At 41.0% G+C, this 23,098-nt stretch overlaps 1 protein-coding gene across 6 annotated transcripts in view; it reads left to right on the top strand.

Annotated features, from left to right (window-relative positions):
* The window catches only part of ARHGEF28 (Rho guanine nucleotide exchange factor 28), a 297,368-nt gene that overhangs the window by 171,298 nt on the left and 102,972 nt on the right, over nt 1-23,098 (top strand). The window contains exon 1 of one of the 6 annotated variants that reach the window (XM_080682723.1): nt 8,154-8,300. The exons of 4 other annotated variants lie outside the window; for them this stretch is intronic. In XM_080682723.1, the coding sequence (XP_080538849.1) occupies nt 8,216-8,300 (85 nt within the window). In that variant the 5' untranslated portion in view covers nt 8,154-8,215. Of the gene's footprint in view, nt 1-8,153; nt 8,301-23,098 lie in introns of those variants that run through there. One more of the 6 variants, XM_080682722.1, reaches the window with a different exon arrangement.

The following is a 23,098-nucleotide window of genomic DNA, read 5'->3' as shown; positions in this document are numbered from 1 at the left end:
AATCAGAAGCAAGGATTTGAAGAGGAAAAAGCCCAAGTGTGCGAACTCCAGGACTGCGAGTAAACCCAGGCACAAAGGGAGCGCACGGGCTGCGCGTAAGTCTGGACAGCCTGAAATTCTTAGGGTGTCCCTGCACTTCAGATCAAAATGGGTTGCTTTTTAGAGTGCCCTTCTCTTAGCAGCTCTGAGGACCCCTTTCCACAATCACAGATCACGCCAGCCCCTACAGCCACGGACTTTTCTAGGCACAGACTTCCCTGGTCCTCCAGCTCCCGCAAAACGCGCGTTCCTCTCTCCCGCCGGGACCAGAGACCTCACCTTATCCCAGGCGAAATCTGACCTTTCCGTGGTGGAGTGTAGAGCTCCTCTGAACCCGTGTGCTTGCGCCAGTTGGGGAGCGTTGTTCTGGGGCTCGCAGCTGTTCCTGGGGTGCCGCAGTTGTGGATTCTCAGGCTTCAGATAAGCTCCACTTTCCGGATCAAGATGGCGCAGACTCCGCGTCCAAGCCCGCAGCTCCGGGAGGGGACCCAGCCGCAGTTGGTGCTGCCAGGTCAGGGGAACCCCGTTCAGCAGTCCCCCACCTCCTTCTGGAATTCAGCTGTCTCCCAACCAGCCAACAAACACTCCTTGTGCGTCCCTCAGCTGTTCTTTCTTTCTGCTCCGGGACAAGGCTCGGAACACGTCTGTCTATTCCGCCGCCATTATTCTCTCTCAGGATGCCATATTACATTTAGTTGTCATGTCTCCTTAGCTTCTCTTGGCTGTGAGAGTTTCTCAGACTTTCCTTGTTTTTGATGATCTTCACAGTGTTAGGAGTCCTGGTCAGGTATTTTGTAGAATGTCTCTCAATTGGTATTTTTCTGATATTTTTCCATCATTAAACTGAGGTTCTGGGAGGAAGTTCACAGAGGTAAAGTACCATTTTCATTACGTCATATCAGTGGTCTATATTGTCAGCATTACTTATCACTGTGAATGATGACCTTGATCACCTGGCACAGGTAGGGTTTGTCAGGTTTCTCCATGGTAAAATTACTCTTTCCCACCACTCTTTCCATACTGTACGCTTTGGAAGGAAGTGATGATGTGCAACTCATATTTCACGAGTAGGAAGTTATCTCTATACTTCCTTGTGGGTTAAATATCTACGTAGAATTATTCTATATGGGAGACTTGCATTCCCCCCACTTATTCATTTATTCAGTTATTTATGTCAGTGTGGATTCATGGATATTTATTTTATACTTTGGGTAATAATCTAGTCCTAGTACTTTATTTGTTTTTCAGAGTGTTCTAGCTTTGGCCATGGGAACTCTTTCAGTTGGCCTCTGTGTCTTATCTACATATCCCTGTCATTGTGGGCTTTTTGTTTAGGGTGATGAAAGTATTCTCTCTGATACTGTGATGGTGGATATACGGCACTGCATTTTTCAAAACCCATAGAACATATGGATACAGAGTAAACTCCAATGTGTGCAAATAAAAAAAATTAAGAACACAGACAATGGGGTGATGAGGGTTGGGTTGGGGGGGCACAGGAATAGGCTAGAAGAGGTTAATGGGGGGGGGGGAAAGGAGGACCTATGTAATACTTTCAACAATAAAGATTTTTTAAAAAATTAAGAAGTTGGAGGACCCTCTGGTGGAATGCAGAATGTGACAAATGAATCTAACTACTACACATGTGTGAAATACCTTACTGTAGGGGGTGGGAACGCAGATTTGGAAACCAGTGGAGTCTGTAAGACTGAAGGCAAAAGAAACTACATAAGCTCTGTCTTCTAGGTGATAAAGTTGTTTCCCACAGGGTACAGGTTAACAATTTGGATACCCTATAAATGTGTACTGGAAATGAGCGATCCAGTGAGTGGAGTATGGATAGTAGGTGCCAGGTTTCTCACTCTTGGAGCGGGAGTTTATAGATAAGCGAAGGGTGGAGGCCAGGATGATTCATGTGCTAATAAATTAGAGTTGTAGACATCAGTATGCACTTACGATTAGTTAATGTGGATATACATGGTTGTATAGAGAAATATTTGTAGATATGTGTATGTGCATAGGTTAGGATCCACACATACATATATTTCCTTGCCCTGTTAGATGAGGGGACCTAGAAGCAGCAACGTTCCATCCAGTAGCATATACAAGATGAGCCACCCATTACATTTTATGTGAATTTTAGCTTCAGAACTGTGGCATTGATAGAGTTCATGTCAAAACTAATTATTTACATTCTTTGCTTATTTTATACCTCATAGTTATTTACATGTGAATAACCATGTGAAAATCTATAGAACAGAAAGTTGAACAGTGAATGTTAAAACTAATAAAAATTAGTGTGTGAATAAGTGTGTGGCATGTAAGAAACACTTTTGGTGTGTGGGAAAATTGGAATTGGAACATTATCAGAATAAACCGAAAATGTAATTATAGATGTTGCTCTCCCTAAGTGTCTTGGCTCTTCCTACTATAAGGAATTGTTTTCTCCTTAGACTATAATAAGATACATTTCTACCCCTTTAATTCTTTCTCTAGGCTCATGGCTCGTGTCCTTGCTTCTCCCACTGCCAGGGCCCCTCACATCCATTATCCACAGCTGCCTCTCCAAGATAAATGCAAAATTCCTCATAATTTATTGTTCAGAAAAACTTAGCCAACTTGTCCAAATTACTTCCTTTCAGGTTATGCCCAGGCACTTCAGTGTTAAAAAAAAAATGATGTTCACCATGGGTCTTTTACCTTAAGAGAATCCTCTAAGTAGAACTGATATCTGTAGCAACACAAAATGCTGGTGGAAGCTTTGACAATATAATTCTTTAATATGTTGCTTCAGGCAGAAAGTCTATTCTTTTCCTGTCCTGAAGTGTTTTAGATATTTCCTTCTTATACTACATGTGGATATATCATAATACAAGTAATGTCCTTTTGTTAGATTTTTAGATCTTACTCATTTTTCTCCTAGACAATAGAGTGATATAAAGAGGCATAGCAGAACCTTTGAAGCAGGATGCAGGTTTTTTGTTGAAATAAATCAAAGTAATAAAGGTAGATGAGAAATTTTAAAAAATCTTATTTTTTAAAAGCAAGATGAATGAGGGTTCCATTTTTCCACAATCTCTCCAACTTTTCTTGTTGATAATAGTCATTCTAACATGTATCTCATTATAGTTGTGATTTGCATTTCCCTAATAGCTAGTGAAGTTGAACATCTTTTCATATGTCTAGTGGCTGTTTGCATTTCATCTTGTGATAAGTGTCTGTTCAGGTCCTCTGCCCATTTTTTAATTTGGATTGTTTGTCAGAAAAAGTGAAGAACCATATGATTTCACTCATATGTGGGATATAAAACTGAAAGCAACCAATGAACAAACACGAAAAACAGCCCAAAACTCATAGACTTAGACAACAGTATGGTGGTTACCAGAGGGAAGTAGGGGGGCAGTTAATAAAGAGTAAAAGGGGTCAAATATATGATAAAGGAAGATGATCTGACTTTGGGTGGTGGGCATACAATGTAATATACAGATCATGTAGCATAGAAATGTGCACTTGAAACCTAAATAATCTTATTAACCAATGTCACACCAATAACATTAATTTAAAAAGTTGAACTCATACAAAAACAAAAATAAGGTGATATTATGAATGGTAGAATCCTAGAATTCTAATTTATGACTACAGTGATTGTACTGTGCTCCCAATTCATGTATAATATATGTGAATTCAATTTCATGGGCTTGTTAAAAATATAACACAGGATGGGGAGGTGGGGAGAAAAATAATAATTTAAATCTCAGGTGGCTCCACCCATGATTGCACTCTGTGAGTATAATGTCCCTGAGTGAGTGTGACATTGGGGATGTGATTGTGCTGTTCCCACTGTGCACCTCATAAGTGAGCACCTCTTACCACATGGAGATGAGCTGTGCCTTTAAAGATCCTCATTTTCTATATCACATGGCTTCTCAATGCAAGCCAACCATTTCACCCGGTGCCAACCCAAAGTAATGCTGTTTTCCAATGAAAAACTGCTTGGGTTGAACTTAGATGACCTGGTGTCCTTTTAAGAGATTTTGGAGGAAGATTTTGACCATCTCTGATCTTCACCTACTGCTAGAACCGGAGGCTACATGTAATTGTCACAGTACTGGCTAAAGTTATCCAGAATAGGTTTGTTAGGGGTCTTGCATCCTCTGGTCTGTACTTTTTATGACTTTTTCAAGAATAGTGTCTAGCAGTGTTCAACACTGGTCCCTGGTGGTCAAACAAGGGAGCAGGAAAATAATAAATTCTCTTCTTTCTGCCTTGTATGATTTTCTGGAATGTCTTTGCACATTGCCATGTTTTAGTTTTGAAAATCAAGCTATTACTTCTGAGGTAGTGTCTATAATGTAGAAGAAAAAGATAATGAAAGGGCAACTTTATTTTTTTTTCTTAAATCTTTATTGTTGAAAGTATTATATACATCCCCTTTTTCTCCCATTGGCCCCTTATTGCCCGCCCCTGCTCCCCACGCCAGGACTCCAGCATGAAAGGGAAACTTTAGATTTAATATTTATGCTAAAAGTTATTGAAAACTTACTTATGTTAAGTTCTTTATTATTATCTCATTTGGTCCTCACAAATCTTTGAAGTGTAGAAGTTATGGTCTTGTTTTGAGTGAAACAACTGTGGATCAGAAAGTACGAGTGACTTGATTGGGGCCACTAAGCAAGTAAGTGACAGAGCCAGTGAGCCCAGATGTGCATGGCTCCAAGAAAACATGGTTTTTCTCTTTGGCTTGTGGTTCCTTAAAAATATAAGTTATGACACAGTTCTTGCCCTCCAGGCATGCGAGGCCCCATTGAAGGCTAAGAAAACTTACAAATACTATAATTCAAATCAAAATATAAATACCCCTCTATGGGGATTTACTTTTATCAAGGTTGAAAGGTAGGTGACCTGTTCTCTGATGAGGGGAATCGAGGAAAGTTTCCCTTCGATGCTGAAACTTCAAGGCAGCAGCATCTGTCCGGGATGATTGTAACCGTATGGAGGTCATTTTCTAAGTAAAGGATTTTCGAATTGAAGGAGGCACAGTAAGGCTGATGAAATCATTCGCACTTGTATTGTAATGGTTGTATGCTCTCTGGTGAGAAGTGGCCTTGGGGATATATCACTGAATTCTGACAACTGCAATTGCAATCAGCCAGAGAAAGCAAAGAAATTAACTGATTGAATATGAATGAGATGTAAATAACATCTTGAAATAATTTAAATATTGGCACAATGGAAAAAACATAGTCTATTACTATAGAAAATGGGGATAAATGACCTACAGTCAGGGAAAGTTTTAGGGTGAGCAAGAAAAATAAGGGCTGTATGAACACCGTATTTTTACATGTTAACTGAACTGTATATGGCTGGTTAGTGGAAATCATTTCATTCTTTAAAAGATATTGATTAAAAAAATAAAACCTATAGAACAAAAAAAAAATAAAAGATATTGATAAAGCAAATGAGATTAGAAAATTTTTTGTCGGGCTTCTCACATGTATTGGTTCGGTGGTTTTTGAATTTTTATTGTCAAAAAATAATTTTCATATCAATAATCAATTGATATGCAATTGATCCCTCTGGGCTTTGGGGAAAATTATATTAATACTAGTAGCCTTGCGCACGAATCCGTGCGCCAGTAGCTCCCTGCTGCCCTCCAGTAGCTCTCTGCCCACTGCCCTGCTTTCCTGTAGCTCCCCCCCTCCCCTCCCCCATAACTTGCTGCCCTGCCTCCTCCTGTAGCTCTCTGCCGCCTGCTTGTAGCTCGATGCCCCACCCTCCTGCTGATCCATGATCCGGTTGTTACACTTCACGGCGTAATGACCATTTGCATATTACATCTTTATTATATAGGATGGATCTATCTACCTAGAATCTCAACTAATAGAAATATGTTTTACCGAGTTCTTTCATATCTCTCTTTGTCTGCATTGTCCTGCATTTCTTATCTAGTACTGATGATCAAGCTAGGAACAGCCTGCTCCAGTAGTTTGCTGACCTGGGATTTATCCTAGTAAGGTGGCTCTAAAACTTCATCTTGCATGAGAATGAAAGACAATAGTATCTCCTGGTCCAGCACTTTCATTTCAGTTTGGTGATTGTACTGGGTGGTGGAGATTCCCTTTCTTTGGTCTGTGGATATCTCTGAGGCAACCCAAGGGTGCATGGACCTATGTACACCCCAAGCATTGCCTGGAGCCCTAGAGAAAAATGGGTTTTCACCACCCATAAGTACTGTCTGTTTTCAAATAGAGATACTGTTGTAATGAATAAAATATAAACATACTTAAACACTTTACAAGAGTTCATGTAGCTTTTTGTCAATGTACATGTTTACAATAAAGAGGATATAAAAATATACAGCTGTTATATAAAGATTCCACACCCACAAGTTAAGACTAATAAGTGTAAATCATTCATTTATTCAGCACATGCCTACAATGTTTCTGGCACTGTTCTGAGCCCTAAAACAGAATGAATGGAAGCACCCATCCACAAGATTTTATCTGTTTTCTTATTAAAGATATATATGGACTAAAACTCTTACCTAATGTAAGGGTTGAGAGTATTTTATCCTTACAGTTGCACCTAGTTGATGAATAAGAATACACAGTTATTCAAATAAAAAGGCACATAATAGAAATGTACTAATGTTTATTTTCACTTAGTTATAATGCTTACATTTATCTTCTAGTTGTATTTTGTCCTAGTTATATGTTATATAAGAACACAGTAGTGATTTATGTAATTCTGATTTGAATTTGAAATTAAATGGCTTTTCTCCTTTCTCCACTTCTCTCTGTGCCCCTCACCCAACGCTTTCCAACAGATAGGATTAGCTGTCACAGAGCAGGTTATGCATCTATTTCCTTACACAGCATTGCATGACAGTGCCAACCATTTGGGAAATAATTGATGTGAAGAGATGAATGTTAATTAAGACACATATTGTCATGTTCCAGACCTGCAGGGTGGAACAGATCCTCATATTGTTTGGGTGTCAGATGACCTCACAAAACAAAACAAAATACTTCTTGCTATCACTGCTACTTAAAGAAATGCTTAAAAGAGACTCCTCTATGAAACTTGGGGTACATTTTCCAACCACAGGTTTTGGTTGCTATGCCTGAGCTTATTTGTGGCACGTGCATCCATGTGCTTCTAGGGAGTCTGGAAGTAAATTTGAGCAGTGTTACACTTTATGGGGAGGCGGTAATGAGCTTCCACTGAATGCTAATTAGGGGAGAGTTGTTCAGGGAGACTGCCTAAGAACTGTTGGTTTGTGGTAAATTAGTCACTAGCTCTATTGAGGCCCACTGCAGGGTTAGATCAGAGCTATGATGGCGCCCAAATCCTTATGATCCACAGCCAAACTTGGTGACAATTTAAAAAAACAGCTCAATTGTGCTAAATAGTAGTAGATGACTTTGCCTGAATTTAATGAGAGGAGTATAATTCTGTATAAAATGTAAAGCTCTCAACCACTTCAGGATTAAAAAGGTGGGGAGTCTGGATGTTAAGTGAATTATCAGAGCTGTTTTGGCTCTTAGAACTGAAAAGCTGCCAAACCAGCCAGTGGTATGAAAAGATAGATTGCTCTGGAAAAATCCTTGCCCTAAGTGTGGTGGCCTTCATTTGCGTGTGCAAGGCGCTTTCTGGCTGTCCACACACATAAATCTCAGCCTTTATCTAACACGGCACAGGGTGGCTTTTCCGAGAAATGAGACTCTAGCTCCAGATCGAAACAATCGCCTGCGTTTGGGAGCTTTTCTTGAATCACAAGCAGCTCTTTCAATTCCCAGTTACCTTTCTTCTTCATTTCCATTTCCAGCCACCAGAAGAGGGGAGTTAATGATTCATTGGCTCCCAATGACCTTTTGAATAACTGGACTGTGATGTGCCAGTGCGACTCAGCTCCCTCTCTCTCTCTCCCTTTTACTTCCCTAGTTTGGCTTTAATATTTACAGCCTCCTTCTCGGTCTACATGCCTGAACGCCTGAAGGAAGCAAAACATTTATTGCCTCTCCCTCCCCGTGTTCGCCAGCTTTTCACTCAGCCCCGTTCCTTCCTTTTACATCACATGGGAGACTCGCCTCCTGGCTGGGACTCCCGGGTTCTTCCTGAGTCTCAACTGGATCTGTTGGATCTGTCGGTCTCACCGACACAAAACCACAAAACGATGGATTCTGACTCAGACTCACCTTTTAACTACTCGTGGCCTGCCTTCCCCAAAATGAAGATTCGACGGAGGGCGTCCAGACAAGGTAGATCACGGGCTCCTTTATTTTCCCCAGAGCCAAGCCAGGCATCTTCGTATTCTTAACTTTTCTTCTTCTTTGTTCCTTTGCCAGGCTGTTTTCTGACGAAGTACGTGTTTATACATGTTATAAAACTCTCACTATGTAAATACTTTACATATAGGCTCCCAAGATAACCCTACTCCTTCCTATGTTCCTTTCACTGTAAGTCTACCTTTCTACCTTGGTGCATGTGCAACTCCTTTTAAAAAGAAAAGTGAAGGGAGTTTAGTTCAAGGTGAATATTTTGGGTTCACTTAATCAGTGTTACCTTGACAATAAAGAGTCCTGTTGGTTTAAACGTGCCTGGCTATTGTGGGGTATGAAGAGAGCGCACATGCACTCGATACCCAGTTTCTGCTTCGTATGTGTTTTGGTTTTCAAGTGTGTATTCATTTTTTAGAAAATACTTTGTACTTTAAAAATTGTTCTTTCTTTTTTATACTATTTTATTGACTTTATAGATGCTCTAAGGAAGGGACTTTGTGAAGGTAATTTCAACAAGAAAGCCTGCATATCTCCAGGGGATACAGTCATATAGTAAAAAGTTTAATAATAATTAGCAAGTATGCAAAATCATTTACTGCCAAAGGAAGAAGAGCCATTTATCTGCAGCGTGATGAACAATGGAGTGGGTTTACACCGCCCATTTTCCCTCACCTGCACCCACTCTTGTGGTGTAGGCCTTAGAAACCAAGGGGAAAGTTAGTGTTTGGTAGCGAAGGTGCCCAGAGAATCTGCTGATGGTCCTCGCTGGGCTCAGCAGGTGGCGATTGCTGCTTTCTGAGATTTACCGGAAGAAAAAGGTAGTCAGTTTCCCCTTCCCGTCTCCTGTCTGGTGCAGGGGCTTGTGTGGTTGTTTTTAATTTAAGGAGAAAGGAACATTTTCATGAGTTACAAGCAGAAGAGGTGCCTCTGAAAGTGAGACTTCTTTATTCTCTGGAGCAGCATGCCCTACCGCACCACCCCATACTTTGCCCCGAGAAAAATGGAGGCTGGCAGTTATTAACACACCTGGTTCTCTTCAAGGATCTTGTTTCCTTCTTCTAAAACAGAGGGGTGTGTGTGTTTGTTTGCTCTTTGGCTGGGATCAAGGCCAGCCACAGGAATAAGATGGCTTGAACATCTGAGGGAGGAGGGTAGAAAGTCTCAGCCCGAACAAATTTCCCGTGCTGCTCAGCTGCCATCCTTGAAACTCTGTCATGAGGAACTTAACCTCTACCGTGTTCTATTTTCCTGTTATTCTGTTTTAAAATTTAATGTCTTCTTTGTAGGGGTAAAGGACTATGATGTATGCAACTTGCCATTAAATGGTTCGGGGTGGGGGGAGGCATATACCTATGAGAGAGCATGAGTGTGTGCATGTAAAAGCAAGTTTGAATACAAGTAGAAAATGGAGTGAAACGTTAACAATAGGTAACTCTGGGCAAAGGTGATATATTGGTGTTCTCTTTGAATCCTTTCAGCAAGCTTGGAATTATTTCTAAATTAGGAAACCTTAAAAAACATTTAAATTACTTCTGAGAAGGAAGCTGCATGAAGTCGCTAATACTTTAGAGTGACATTATTAGTTTGGGTTCATTGAGAACATCTTGAGGGCAGGTACCAGTTCTGTAAGACTGCTATCCCTTTTTGCTAATTCCAGCCCACTTAAGTTTGGGGGAATAATCTGCTTAATATATTTTTGCATTTCTACTGCCTGGCTGGCTGACTAGATGCCTATGGTTTTGGGGGCCTGGGTAGCCTAACAACCCGGAGAGACATGGGGTTAATAATTAGGATGCCAGTGGAGAACCTGGAGAGTCCAGTGAAGTTGGAGGGAATGCATTAATCACCCTCCCCTTTGAAATCCAAAGTTGGAGTCCAGCCACTTGAGCTACAACAGAAAGTCATAACATAGCTATGTGTAAATTAAACTCGATTCAAGTGAAAGCAGGTACCCAGAATATGAGAATGATGAACTGTTTGCTGCTAATAAACAAAAGACAAGTGCAAATAGGTTGGTAGCAGAGAGTTGGGGTTCGCCAAACAGAGTCCTATGCTTCCTTTCTTCATTCAGTGGTCACGACCTAGTTGTGAAGATGGGTTTGGTCATCCCATAATGTTAACTGGACAGGTTCCCAGAACCATAGGTCACAGAGATGACCTGGTCCAGCCACCACAATTTACAGACAAGGGTGATAGGGCCCAAATAAGTGAAGTGATGGGGAAATGTTCACATGTTCCACAGGCATCTCCAGAGTGCCGGGTACCGGAATAGAGGGTGGGGCAACGTGGGAACCAGACAGATACCGTCCTTGTTTACAGGGGTCTTAGCTTTGGAAATGGGTCCCTCAACTCCCAGGACCCAGACATGCCACCTCCATATGGCAGAAGAAACACCATGAAAGCTGATTTTTTCCTTCAGTGCCGTGATTGGTTTGTGAAGAGTTATCGTCTCTTGTCTCTTAGAGGATGATCGACTTATTTTAGCTTTTAAAGCTAAGGTGAGTTGAGTTCTGTCTCATTCTTTTTTTCCTTCTAATCATCACCATCATTCTCAGAATGTAGGTTCCAGTCACCTGGGAAATCACGAAGGAGGTTTTGTGGGCTTGAAATTTCTACCTTATTAACAAATTTCTCTCATGTTCAGTAAGAAATACTCTCATTTTATATTATGCTTTCTCTCCCTGATCCTCCTTGTTATATTATCTTCCTTTTAATACCCTTTTTGTTCTTATTTTCACTGTTCTTTGATAGACACATATATGTACACAAAACTGGCTTATTTAGAGGAATGTGAAAATGTAGAGGATTTGGTAATAAAAGGAAAACTAGATTAGCAGAAACCCACCAATACTTATATATCAACTGAAAAGCATCTAGTACTTACTTATTCTTATGCCTTCAGGAGAAAAAAAAAAGGATATACCGCAGAAGCAGTGCTTTTGGTCATGACCAGTGATGTAAACAGACGGTGAAAGCAGTTAAACCAAGCGGCCTCCACTATAGTCCTGGGGTCCTCACAAGTTGCCCTTCCTCGTTTCAGGGCAGCCCTGAAACAGGCTGTGCTGGGAGTCTGGTAGTTAATGACTGGAGTGGGCCAGAATCCACGACTGTTCTGCTTCAAGGACTCCAGGAATGCCTGGATTTTTGTTCTGTTGGAGATTTTGTTTTCAGTAGGAGATTCAACCAAGAAATGTAATGTATATTATGCGAATATTTAAAAATATCAGGATTAGACCTTACCCAAATTTCCCATAATTATCATTCAATTTTTAAGATGCGTTTTTTAATATAAATCATCAGAACCTGGGGAATGTTGAACTTTGTGCCTTTCATCTCCTTGTGTAGCTTCTCTCATTGTCTCCTACCAGCTCATATCATATGCCTCTTAATGACACACAGTGTGAGAGAGTGCTTTTTAAAAAAAGTTTTATTGGTGCAGCACCAGTCTATGGTTGCCAAAGAAAGGATTGCCTATAGAAAGCTTAACCACCTTGAAGAGCTTAGACAGTGCCAAATTTTTTGTAGTCATAGCAAAATAACTAATATTTATGTGGTACTTTGTTCATCATAATAAGTAAGCACTGTTTTCTAAGCTGTGGTAGTTACTGTGCATATGTGATATATGATTCTCAAATTAACTCTATAAGATCGATATTATCTCTGCTTTACAGGTGAGGAAACAGGCTTAGAGAGTTTTAAAGTTATACCTAAAGCCATACCAGGAAATGCAGGGAATAGTAATCATGGTAGAATATGGAAGAAAACGAATGAATGAGTGACATATGTATAAGGAGTTATTCACATGTTATCTTTTAAGAGCCCTGTATGTTAGATGTGGGTGTCATCTTCATTTATTATTGGGGGGCTCTGAGGCTCAGAGTGGAGAAATGAGTTGCCCAAGATTAGAGCTAATAAATGGTAGAGCCAGGCCTACAACCAGGACTTTGAATTCAGAAGTTTTATTCTTCCTTTATGTTTCACCACTTCTTAGTAGAGGTAAGGAGGGGAGGGGTAGACTTCAATGGGTAGCTACCACCTTATATACAAAAGGTGCCACTGTGTCTCACTATCTTAATTTTCCTTCTCTTATGAATCTTTGTCTGGGATTAGAGTTGGCAGTGGAAACTCTGGAGGAGAAAAATGGGAGTGCTGTTTCTACATCTCGATACACCCAAGCATCTAAGTATTAAGTACTGACACAATCATTGGTTTGGGTGGGAAAAGATGGACAGCACTGGATGGCTGGCTGAGGACAAGTTGAGGAAAGGATGGGGTGGGAGTGCTTCCAGTTTGTCCTGAAAAGTTCACAGCTTTGTCTCAGACAAAGAGAGAGAGTTAGAGGATTAATGTGCTGGGAAAGGAGATGAAAATCATGAGGTCACTGTTTTGGCCTATTTCATGAGTTCATTGAGTGTTTGGAGGGCAGGTACATAGTCCGAAAAATAATGCCCGACATAGTGGGTATTAAAGGTATGATGACATTTCAGAAGGTTTAATGATAATTTTTAAAGGTGAGTTACTTTTATCCCGTGAATTTATTTGTTTTCTTCTCTTTCCTGCCCTCTCTTCTTTCCTTTCATGAAGTTTCATTGAATACACTCATGTGCTTTCATGTATTTATGTGTATTCAATTCAGAAATTCCCCAAAAGATACCTGAATACCATAGGAGGAATAAGTCACTACAGAAATCCTTATTAAGGAAGAGAAACATTTCATAAAGGTGACATAACCTGCTAAGATTGCATTGTACACAATGAAGATAGTGTCCAACCTCACATACAGAGGTTTCAATTTCACTCTCTGCCTGGCGGCCTACCTTTGTCGGCAGAGGGAAGGAGGCCCATTATAAGCCCTTTGCCAAACCACATAGGTATGTATTCCTCATGGCTCACTTTAGTTAAACAAATACTTTGCCAAATATTTGAAACTGTTTTTTTTTTCCCTTTATTTTGGGCTAGTTCAAATTCTTAGGCAAGGTATATTTCTACATTAATCCCTGTAAGTGGAAAAAGGGAGGCACTATTCCTATTTAATACCTCATGTTTGGGAGATTCCTCCCTACCACTCCGGTTTTGGGGAAGGATCAATGGTTGTGTGTTCATGTATAGTTAGGCAGGAAGTCCCATTAGTCAGGACAAATTACTGTTGAAGTTCAGGGTGAAGAGACCAGTTCAACCTGAGAGCATCATGAAAGGGATGTCATTTCAATAGCTTGTGGTGACTAGGGAGGTAGTCCCTACAAGCAGAAGGGGAGATCATGCATAGAGTATATCAAAGCCATGGAAAATAGCCCGGGCTCATGTACTGTGGATTCATGGTGGTACAGAAATGTAGAATGGTGCCAACTGTTGCATTGGTCTGGACAGTTAGTTTTGTCTGCCTAGCATCCTCCTTCTCTTCATTGCACAGCACTCACATTCTTTAGTGAGTGGTCCTTCCACTGCTCTGGCCATGGGTCCACATGCTGCTGTCACTTTCTCATGTGACTGCTTTCCTGGAGGCAGTGGCTCACATCCCACCCTGGTGAGCCAATCATAGCACCTGTGCTGCCTGGCCATAGCTATTGGTCCAGAGTGAGCACATGACTCAAACTTGGTCAATCAGAGTCCTTCCTTGGGATTCTTCCAACTGGAATTTGGAGGGAGATACCTTCCTTCTTGGGTGGCAGTGCTGGGGGCAGGGGGAGGTTGGAGTTGAAGCCATTAGCTGGGAGAAACCAATGTATAGTAGGAGGAAATACTGCAATCGTGGAAAGAGACGACATCATGAGATAGGGTCCTGCTAGATGCCAGGCCCTTGTTCTAGTCTCTGGGGCTCTCTTGCTGCCCAGGTGCCTCCCTCTCAAGGTTTGGATGTTAAGTTCCTTCCGTTTTGTGGACTGCCCTCACACCTCCAGTGAACCTTTCCCCTCCCCGTTTCATTTTTGTTTTAGCAAGTTCAGGTGACTATTTCTTCCAGCTAGAAATCTGCAATTTGTCCTTTAAGACATGGTTTGAGAGTCCATGGTCTGGAAGTCTTCCCTGAATTCCCTCAGAGTTCATTATTGTATCCTTTGTGCCATGCTGGCTTGTGTATAATTTTGTAATAGCCCCCTCATTACTATATTGCAGCTATTATTTAATGTCTCTCACTCTAAGACACTGAACTTCTTGAAGATGGAGACTGGCTGGCCCGTTTTCACACCTCTAGTGCCTGGATCGTAGGAAGCAGGCAGTAAATATCGAAAGTGTATTGTGACACAGAGTTACTCACACTACACTCAGATATTGCTTATTTTGTCTTTACTTCTTTATTTTGTCTATAATGGATCTAATTTTTCTTATGAAATCCTACCCTTTAGGCAGCATGAAGGGAAAAGGGTATATTTTAGTCTAAGAAAATTTGGTCCTATGCAGTAATGAAAATAGTCATTTTCTGTAACTGCTCAGTCTCTTTAAGTAAAATATTCAGCTTCTCAGATTTCTTTTTCCTCCTCCACTTCCTTGCCACTCTGGTATTGAATGTGACTTCCTGGAAGGTGGGCGGGGGGGCAATTGGCGGGGGAAGGAGGCAACACGTCTTCGGATGCTCTTTGGGTCCTCCTGGTCTCTGCTGTAGATCTGCTGGCCTGGGCTGTTCCCTCAGCCATGATTGCGTTATTACTGGGTCTTCTGGCGTCTGTGACCAAGGTCCTGCAGCTGTATCCTCTCCTTGGTGTTGGTCAGAACCTGATGGTTTTTCTTCACTACAGAAATCTTAGAATCACTGCCCCTGGCCATTGGCTCATGTGCTTCCCTATAAACATCTTCTCAAGGATCCTTCCTTGGCACCACGGTGGGCCTTGTGCAGGCTGCAAGTACCTGACTCAGCCACTTCTTGCTCCTCTGAGGCCTGAGGGGTCTTAGGGACCCATCCCACCATGTAAGCAGCTAGGAGCAGCCTAGGAAAGCTGGCCCTGGCTGGCCTTGCTGCCTGACCTTGGTCTGCTACCAAGTGTGCTTGGCGGTGGTTGTCCTCATGCTGGTGTGGGGCAGCCTGCAAGGCATTCTCCTTTGGAGGAGCCCCAAATGGAAGCGAGAAAAGCCCACCCACCCTCAGAGTAGCCCCTGGCCTATCTCTTACTGTTCCCCACAGGCAGGGAGCTGTCTGTCTTATTCCTTTGATCTCATTATCCCTACCAGTGGAAAAGTCTGGTTATGAATTGTAATGAGTCTCTTATCCAGCTCTCATTCATACTAACCTACTTTGAGGTGGCCAGAGTTGCTCAGGAGGGTGGAACAAGATTTAGGGACCAAGTAGTTTCCAACCAGGAGAAACCCAGAACAATTTGGAGGAATGCCCGCTTTCCTTGGCTTTCATTATTAGAATGAAATAATGAAATTATTCATTCATTCATTCAAAATGTTTTTGTTGAGGACACAAAAAATAAGTGACAGTTATTTGAAAGTTGCTAAGAGAATAGATCTTAAAAGTTCTCCACACCGGAAAAAAATGTAACTATGTATAGTGATAGATGTTAGCTAGACTTATTGTGATCATTTTGCAATATATACAAATATTAAATCATTATGTTGTACAGTATACCTGCAACTAATATGCTCTGTCATTTATAACTAAATTAAAAAGAAAACGAGTGAGAGAACTTACATTTCAATGGAGAGTTCTTTATTTTGCTAGCATGATTTCTTGTCTGTAGTAGAACTCAGTTCTGTTTAGGATATTAAGGGGAATTGTTTCTAGAGATAGGTGCTGGAGAATTGGAGGGCTTCCGATTTTTCAGTGGACAAAATCATATTTATGTGCCTAAGTCTTTTCATAAGATTATGCAGAATTTGAATTATTTGTAGGATTTCTTGTAATGATGACATGTAGTTTTTTTTTTTTTTTGTCTGGTGTCACCTGAAGTGGTCTTGTTAAAGTCCTGCCACTTTATTTGGGGTCCTTCACTTCTGTCCTGATGTTTGTATAATGGGTTAGTTTTCTTACCCTCAATTTCCTCATTTTCCCTTTCTGTAGATTAATTTGCTTTTGGCCTTAGAGAACTGCATCTAGCAGGAAAGGAATTGCTGATTAAACGTAATCACACCAAAGTCTACACACCACACATGACTGAACATCTTGATAGTTTGGGGGGAAGCAAGGGCAGGCAAAGGTTGTTATTTACTTATTTAAGATCCTTCTCTTCCACATATAAACATATGTCCTCTTGAAGGCTACTTTGTGCTACTATAATTAGAAAGGAGAATTTGGAAGGATTTGGGAGAAAACCATTATTCTTTGAGGATGTATTTTCTTCCTCCCTTCCTTTCTTCCCACTGCCCACCTCTTTTTCTTCTCCATGCATTATAAGGGGAGAGGCTTGATTTCTTTTTCAATAATTTTGATGATTAGGTCTTTGGAAACAGCAGGATAGGACTTCCTTTAGGATCTGACTTTAGAGTGCCAAGTGGTAACTTGCTATGTAGAATGGGTTTAAACTGCTGTTCCAAGCGAGAGGGCTGGAGGAAGCTGTCATCCCAGCACTTTGGGGTCCCTTCACTATGTCCTCCGCTGTGACTGCTGTTACCAGGCCAGCCGGACCTCATCCCAGAGCTCACTCTTCCTTTTACAGGATCCCAGGAGGGTGAGGTAAGGTCTGAGGCTGAATTGCACATTGGATTAATGTTAGAGACTTATCTAGCTTGGTAGACAAAGGTTCCCTGGGTTCTCCCAGATTCATTGCGGTGCGGACTAAAATCTTCAGAGTAACGTTAGCTTATATGTGACCCACAGGAAATTCCTGGGCTGAGGATAGTTTTGAAATTTGGAAGGATCCGCTCTGTAACCTCAACTCTAACTCAGAATAGGGAGGCCTAGAGATTTTCCAGGCCATGACTAATATCAGGAAAATCCTAAGAGAATCTTCCAGAAGAATAGGCAAGGGATAAATGGCAGTTTATTTCTGAAAATGTTTCCTCTCACCTGTCAGGGTGGGGTTTTTTCTTTCTTCTGGGGCACACTCACACCATTGATAAAGAGGACAACCTGTGAACTGCAGAATACGGCAGTTTCCTTTGACTTGGGGGATTTAGAGAGGGTGTGCTGTTGCGAGAGAGGCTGTCTGTTAGTGCTGTTTGCATTCTGGTTCTATCACCTAATGGCGTGGGCAGGTTAATCACTCTGCTTGTGCCTCAGCTTTCCTGTCTACAAAATGAACGTGATAATACACGATGTGGTTATGAGGAGTAGGGTTGGCAAATGGGTAAAAATAATACTATGTACTCTTGGATAACACATTTCCAGCGAATACATTTACATATATCTTATCTGATATGGTGGATTTACTGATAACCTGTTTTCGTGAAAATGCTGCAGCTGTTCTTTTACATAGGAGACACATTTTAAACACATGACTTGTTTTTTTTCCTCTTATTTTAGATGTAAAAATAGTTATTGTTGGAAATCTAGAAATTACAGAGAGTGAAGAGTTGAAAGTAAAAACCACCTGTAATCCATCATCTAGTGATAGCAGTTAACATCTTGGTTTAACTTTCCAGGCCTTTCTCTTGATTGCTTTGTATATTGTGTGGTTAAATAAAATGAAATCACACATTTACCATTCTATGAATTTTTCTCAGCAAGATTCACACTGTCATATTCCGGCAGGAAATCTCTGGCGGTGGTTAACAGGCCCAGGAAGTGAACAAACATACTTGGGCACAAGTCAAACTGTAACACATTAATGAAACTTCCCAATGGGAAAATACCAGACATTGCTCACATACCATTTTCTTTGGCTTAAAATAGGATACTTAGTAACCCCAATTATTAAATAAAATACTTTGAACTTCCTAGCAGAGTGTGTACCTGGAGCTGCCAGTTACTAGTTGTGTGACTTGCGAAGTTACTTAAATAGCACCACAGTTCCACAAAACGGAAATAGTAAATAGTATAGCTACACAGGGTTGTTTTGGAGATCAAATGAGTTAGTGTATGTAAATCAGGCAGTATCTGGATCATAATGAGTGCTGGATTAATCTGAGCTGTAAGAGTAATATTATCCAGTATAATTACCCAGCATGGAGCAGGTGTTCAATAGATGCTTACTCTTGGAGTACTTAATGTTTTGTTTCTATCCTCTCCTTTTAATCTCTCTCTCTCTCTCTCTCTCTCTCTCTCTCTCTCTCTCTCTCTCTCTCTCTCTCTCTCTCTCTCCCTCTCTCCAGATCATCTTCCCAGTACCTTTACTTTGCAAACCTACCTGATCATCCTATTATTTCTTTAGTAAAAGAGTAGCCTAACTGATATTTTAAAGAGATTAGAGTACATTCTTGGGCTGCTACCAGAAGGCATTGTGATGGTGCCCCATAGGAAGTGCTCAGCATCTGTGGTGTTCCGCAAAATGGCAGAATGTGTTTCTAGCTTGGACTTCAACTAAAAAGTTACTTGTCCTACCAGGAGGGGCAAAGTAGAAGATGCAGGACAAAACATAGAGGTAACAGGCAGGCAGGACAGGCAGGAAGGACTCTGGTGAAGAAGACAGCCTCATGGCTGTTTAGGAACTTCTGAGGGGATCTCCGGGGAATAGTCCATAATGACTGTGCTTTGAGGAGATTTTAAAGAGTCATAGATGGAGGCTGAGGGACCTGGCAGTCCGTAGATACTCAGTACATGTTGATAAAGAGAATGAATGGATGAATGGATGAAAGAAATAAGAAACTGACACTATCACATCTTGGGGTAAAACAAGAATCGCTGGGCAATCCACAAGACTACCCCCAGAATTTGAGGAAATTTTACCAGACCAGAGGTAATTGTACCTGGCACAAGGAGATTCTTTTTTTAATGAGAAAGAATTCACTCCTTCAGAAAATATATGTTGAGTATCTACTACGTGACATGGCTCTAGGCATTAGGGATACAGTGAACGAAGCATTCTAAGTCACTGTTCTCATGGAGCTTACCTTCTAATGAAAGGGAACAAATAATATACGGTAGATACAATATACAAGGTGATGATATATGTTATAAGGGAAAACAAAGCAGGGCTTAGGGGGTGCTATTATATATATATTATATATATATATTACATTACATATTATATATATATATATATATTACATATAATATAAAATATATATATATATATATATATATATATATATATATATATATATAGTGGTCAGGCAGAGACTCTTTGATAAGATGACATTTGAGTAGAGAGCTAAAGAAAGTGAAGATGGAAGACATCGGGATATAAAGAAGAAGAGCAATCCTCGTAGTGAGAACAGCAAGTACAAATGGCCTGAGACATAGAACAGCAAGGCCAGAATGGCTAGAGTAATCTGCAGCTTCAGAGAGGTTGGATGAGGTGTGTTTAGTGTGATATTGTAATTTATAATGAGAAATACATATTTTGTCTTTGTCCCCATTTCTGGCACAGAGCTTCTAAAACCCTTGAAATGTCTTAAGAGATGAGTGTGATAAAGATGTTTTTTGTTATGTTAATGAGGTGACTTTTGTACCTAAGGATGGGGGTTAGTTGCCAGGAAAACCAACCTTAGGTTTAGAGGATTGGAACTTTTTGTCCCACTCTCCAACCCCCCAGAGAAGGGATAAGGGCTGAAGATTGAGTTCAGTCTCCAGGGGGCAAAATTTTAACCAATCATGCCTATGTCATAAAACCTCCATTAAAAAACCAAGCTGATAGGATTCAGGGAGCTTCTGGTTGATGAACACATGGAGGTACTGGGAGTTTGGTGTGCTCAGAGCACAGAAACTATGTGTCCCTTCCCACATATTTTGCCCTATTCGTCTCTTCCGCCTAGCAGTTCCTGAGTTACATACTAGTATATCTTTTCATAATAAACTGTTTCTCTGAGGTCTGTGAGCTGCTCTAGCAAGTTAATTGAACCCAAGGAGGGGGTTGTGGGAACCTCTGATTTATATAGTTGGTCAGAAGTACAGATAGCAACCTGGACTGTGATTGGCATCTTGAAGTCCAAGAGGGGGTTATGGGAACCTCCAATCTGTAGCCATTCAGAAGCACAAGTAAGAACCTAGACTTGTAATTGGCAACACCTATCTGGTGTCCAACAATTGCTTAGATGTGTGGGATCCCCCTCCCCACTCCCCATCCCTACACAGGAATTAGGTCCCAGAACCATTTGAGTAAGTTGCTGTAGGTTGTGGTAAAATTTGGCCTTCACTCTGAATGAGATGGGAAGCCACTGGAGACTTTTAGAGGCATGCTATGATTTGATTTCCTTTGTAACAGAATTGCCTTGTCTACATTGTGGTGAATAGGCGATGGAGGGCAGAAGAGTAGAAGCAGGGAGACCATTAGGAGAGAGTAGTCTTGCAATAGTCTAGGCAAGAGATGGTGGTAGCATGCCTTGGGTGTCAGTGGAGATGATCAGAAAAGGTCAGATTCTGGATCTATTTGATTGTGAAAGATCAGTCAAGACAACTCTAAGGAAGGATAGAACTGGCATTTACTGGGAGGAGTAAGTCAGTGTAGGAGGGAAAATCAAGAGTTCTGTTTTGCCTCTCTCATGCTTGATGTGGCTGTGGAGATTTTGAGGAGATAGTTATAATTCAGGGGAGAGGTCTGGGTTGGAGATGAAGAGTCATTCTGTAATGGTGTCTGATGCCATGTTGTTAGATGAGCCACGGAATGAGTGGAGAGAGAAAGAGAAAAAGGATTGGTCCTAGAGCGCTGCTACCTGCCCAAATCTAGAAGATGAAGGAGACTGAGAAGGAAAGGCCAAGAAGACAGAGAGTGGTGTCCCAGAGGCAAAGGGGAAAGGGAGCAATCAAGTGTATCAAATGCTGCTATAGGTCACACCAGGCGAGACCCGACCACTGCATTCTGTACAGTGCCGGGAACCGAACTCTAAAATAAGTCTTACTCACAAATACCATAAGATTTCACTTACAGGTAGAATGCAAAGAACAATATAAATGAACAAAGAAAACAGAAACAGACTCAATGATACAGAGAATAGACTGATGGTGCCAGAGGGGAAGGGAGTTGGGGGACTGGGTGAAAAAGGTGAAGGGATTAAGAAGTACAGATTGGTAGTTACAAAATAGTCATGCAGATGTAAAGTACAGCACAGGGAATATAGTCAATAATATTGTAAAAACTATGTGTGGTATCAGGTGGGTACTGGCAATATCAGGGGGAATACTTTGTAAAGTATATGATTATCTAACCACTATGCTGTACACCTGAAACTAATACACAATAATATTGAATGTAAATTGCAACTGAAAAAAATTAAGAAATAAATAAAATAATAATAAAGACCTAGGCAAAAAAATAAAATAAAAAGTCTTACCTATTTTGTGGTGGGTAAGACTAAATCCTGCTGTGTTCATAAACTTCTAGGTTTAAAGCAAAACTGAAAGAAAGAAAGAATGAATGAATGAATGAATGAATGAATGAATGAAACCAACTGTCCAGCCATTGTTAAGAGATATCTGGACCGAGAGGCCCTCTCTTGAGTTTCGCAGGCAAGAGCTTGGCACCCAGAGTGGGCCAAACCAGGCCAGCAGCAGGATTGCAGAAGCTGCCTTAGCCGGGTTTGTTTATGTCTGGGTGTGGGTCTCTTACATAACCACGCAAGTAGGCCACATTTTCCTTTAGCTACAAGGCTCTTAGCTTCTTAAGGGAGAGTTGGATTTCATTATAAATCAGGTGGCAGAGGCCCTAGGCTGGTCTGTGCCCTTAACTGTTTCCTGCCAGATTTGGGGTAGTTGTAAATGTCAGAGAAAAGGGAGGCATCTGGAGCTGCCTCTCTTTCTCCCCGCTTACTAGTACCAGTTACCCTTCTGTGGGTGAAATATACCTACGTTCAGTTGTCTCCTAGCTGGAGCCTCTGTACAGCAAGCGAGTGCTGATGAAAATGCTGTTGCAGGGAGTCCTGGTACAGTTTCACAGATCACATTACAAAGCCCTGAGAATAGTGGGAGAGGGGCGAGCTGGGGATCCCCTCAGAGTTACTGTTTACCCTCTAGGCACTCTGCAGCGAGAACCTGGCCCAAGTCCACTTCGTCATGTTAGAACACGGCAGTTTCTGAAATCCTCCCTTTATTCTTGAGAAATGCTGTCTCTGATGGTTTGACTTTATATTTTGTTTGTCCTGCTGTCGGACTCTCTCCTGTTTCATGAGATCTCACCTGTGAGTCGTTGCAGGTAACTCTAACTGGGTAGTTTGACTTTGTTTATCAGTTACCATGTTCAGGATGGGCTTTTCTTAACACGAGCTAAGCCAGAAATGAAAGAGTTACAACATTTTTTTTTAGCTCTTTGTGTAGCAAATGGAATATTCTATGAATTCCAATTGCCTTGGGTTGGTTCTAAACATGTAAAGTTATAACCATGGTTGAAACCATTTTTTAAAGCATTAAAATTACATAAAGTATTAAAACTATACAACCTTATTTTCTTATATGGTAATGTCAAGCATTTTCCTAGAGCTTCCTTTGTGTCAGATTATGTTCTAATCATGTAAAGTATAAATCATTTGATCCTTATGACAATGCTAATAAATAGACACATTATCATTCCTATTTTACCAATAGGAAATGGATGTACAGAAAGGTTAAGTAATTTGTCCGAGGTCACACAGCTAATAGATGATTGAGTGGGGCCTTGGATCTGGGCAGGCCAGGGCCCATGCTCTTAACTACTGCAATGCATTGCTCTTTACCATTTAAAATTTGCAGCTGTGTGGATGGGAATTGGGTTAACTGTTTACAAAGTATCATTCACTCATTTTTTTATTCTTATTGAACTTTTTGGAGTGACATT

Source organism: Plecotus auritus, assembly GCF_963455305.1.
Source record: "Plecotus auritus genome assembly, chromosome: 7".
Classification (NCBI taxonomy): domain Eukaryota; kingdom Metazoa; phylum Chordata; class Mammalia; order Chiroptera; family Vespertilionidae; genus Plecotus; species Plecotus auritus.
This window is presented reverse-complemented; position numbering and strand designations above follow the sequence as displayed.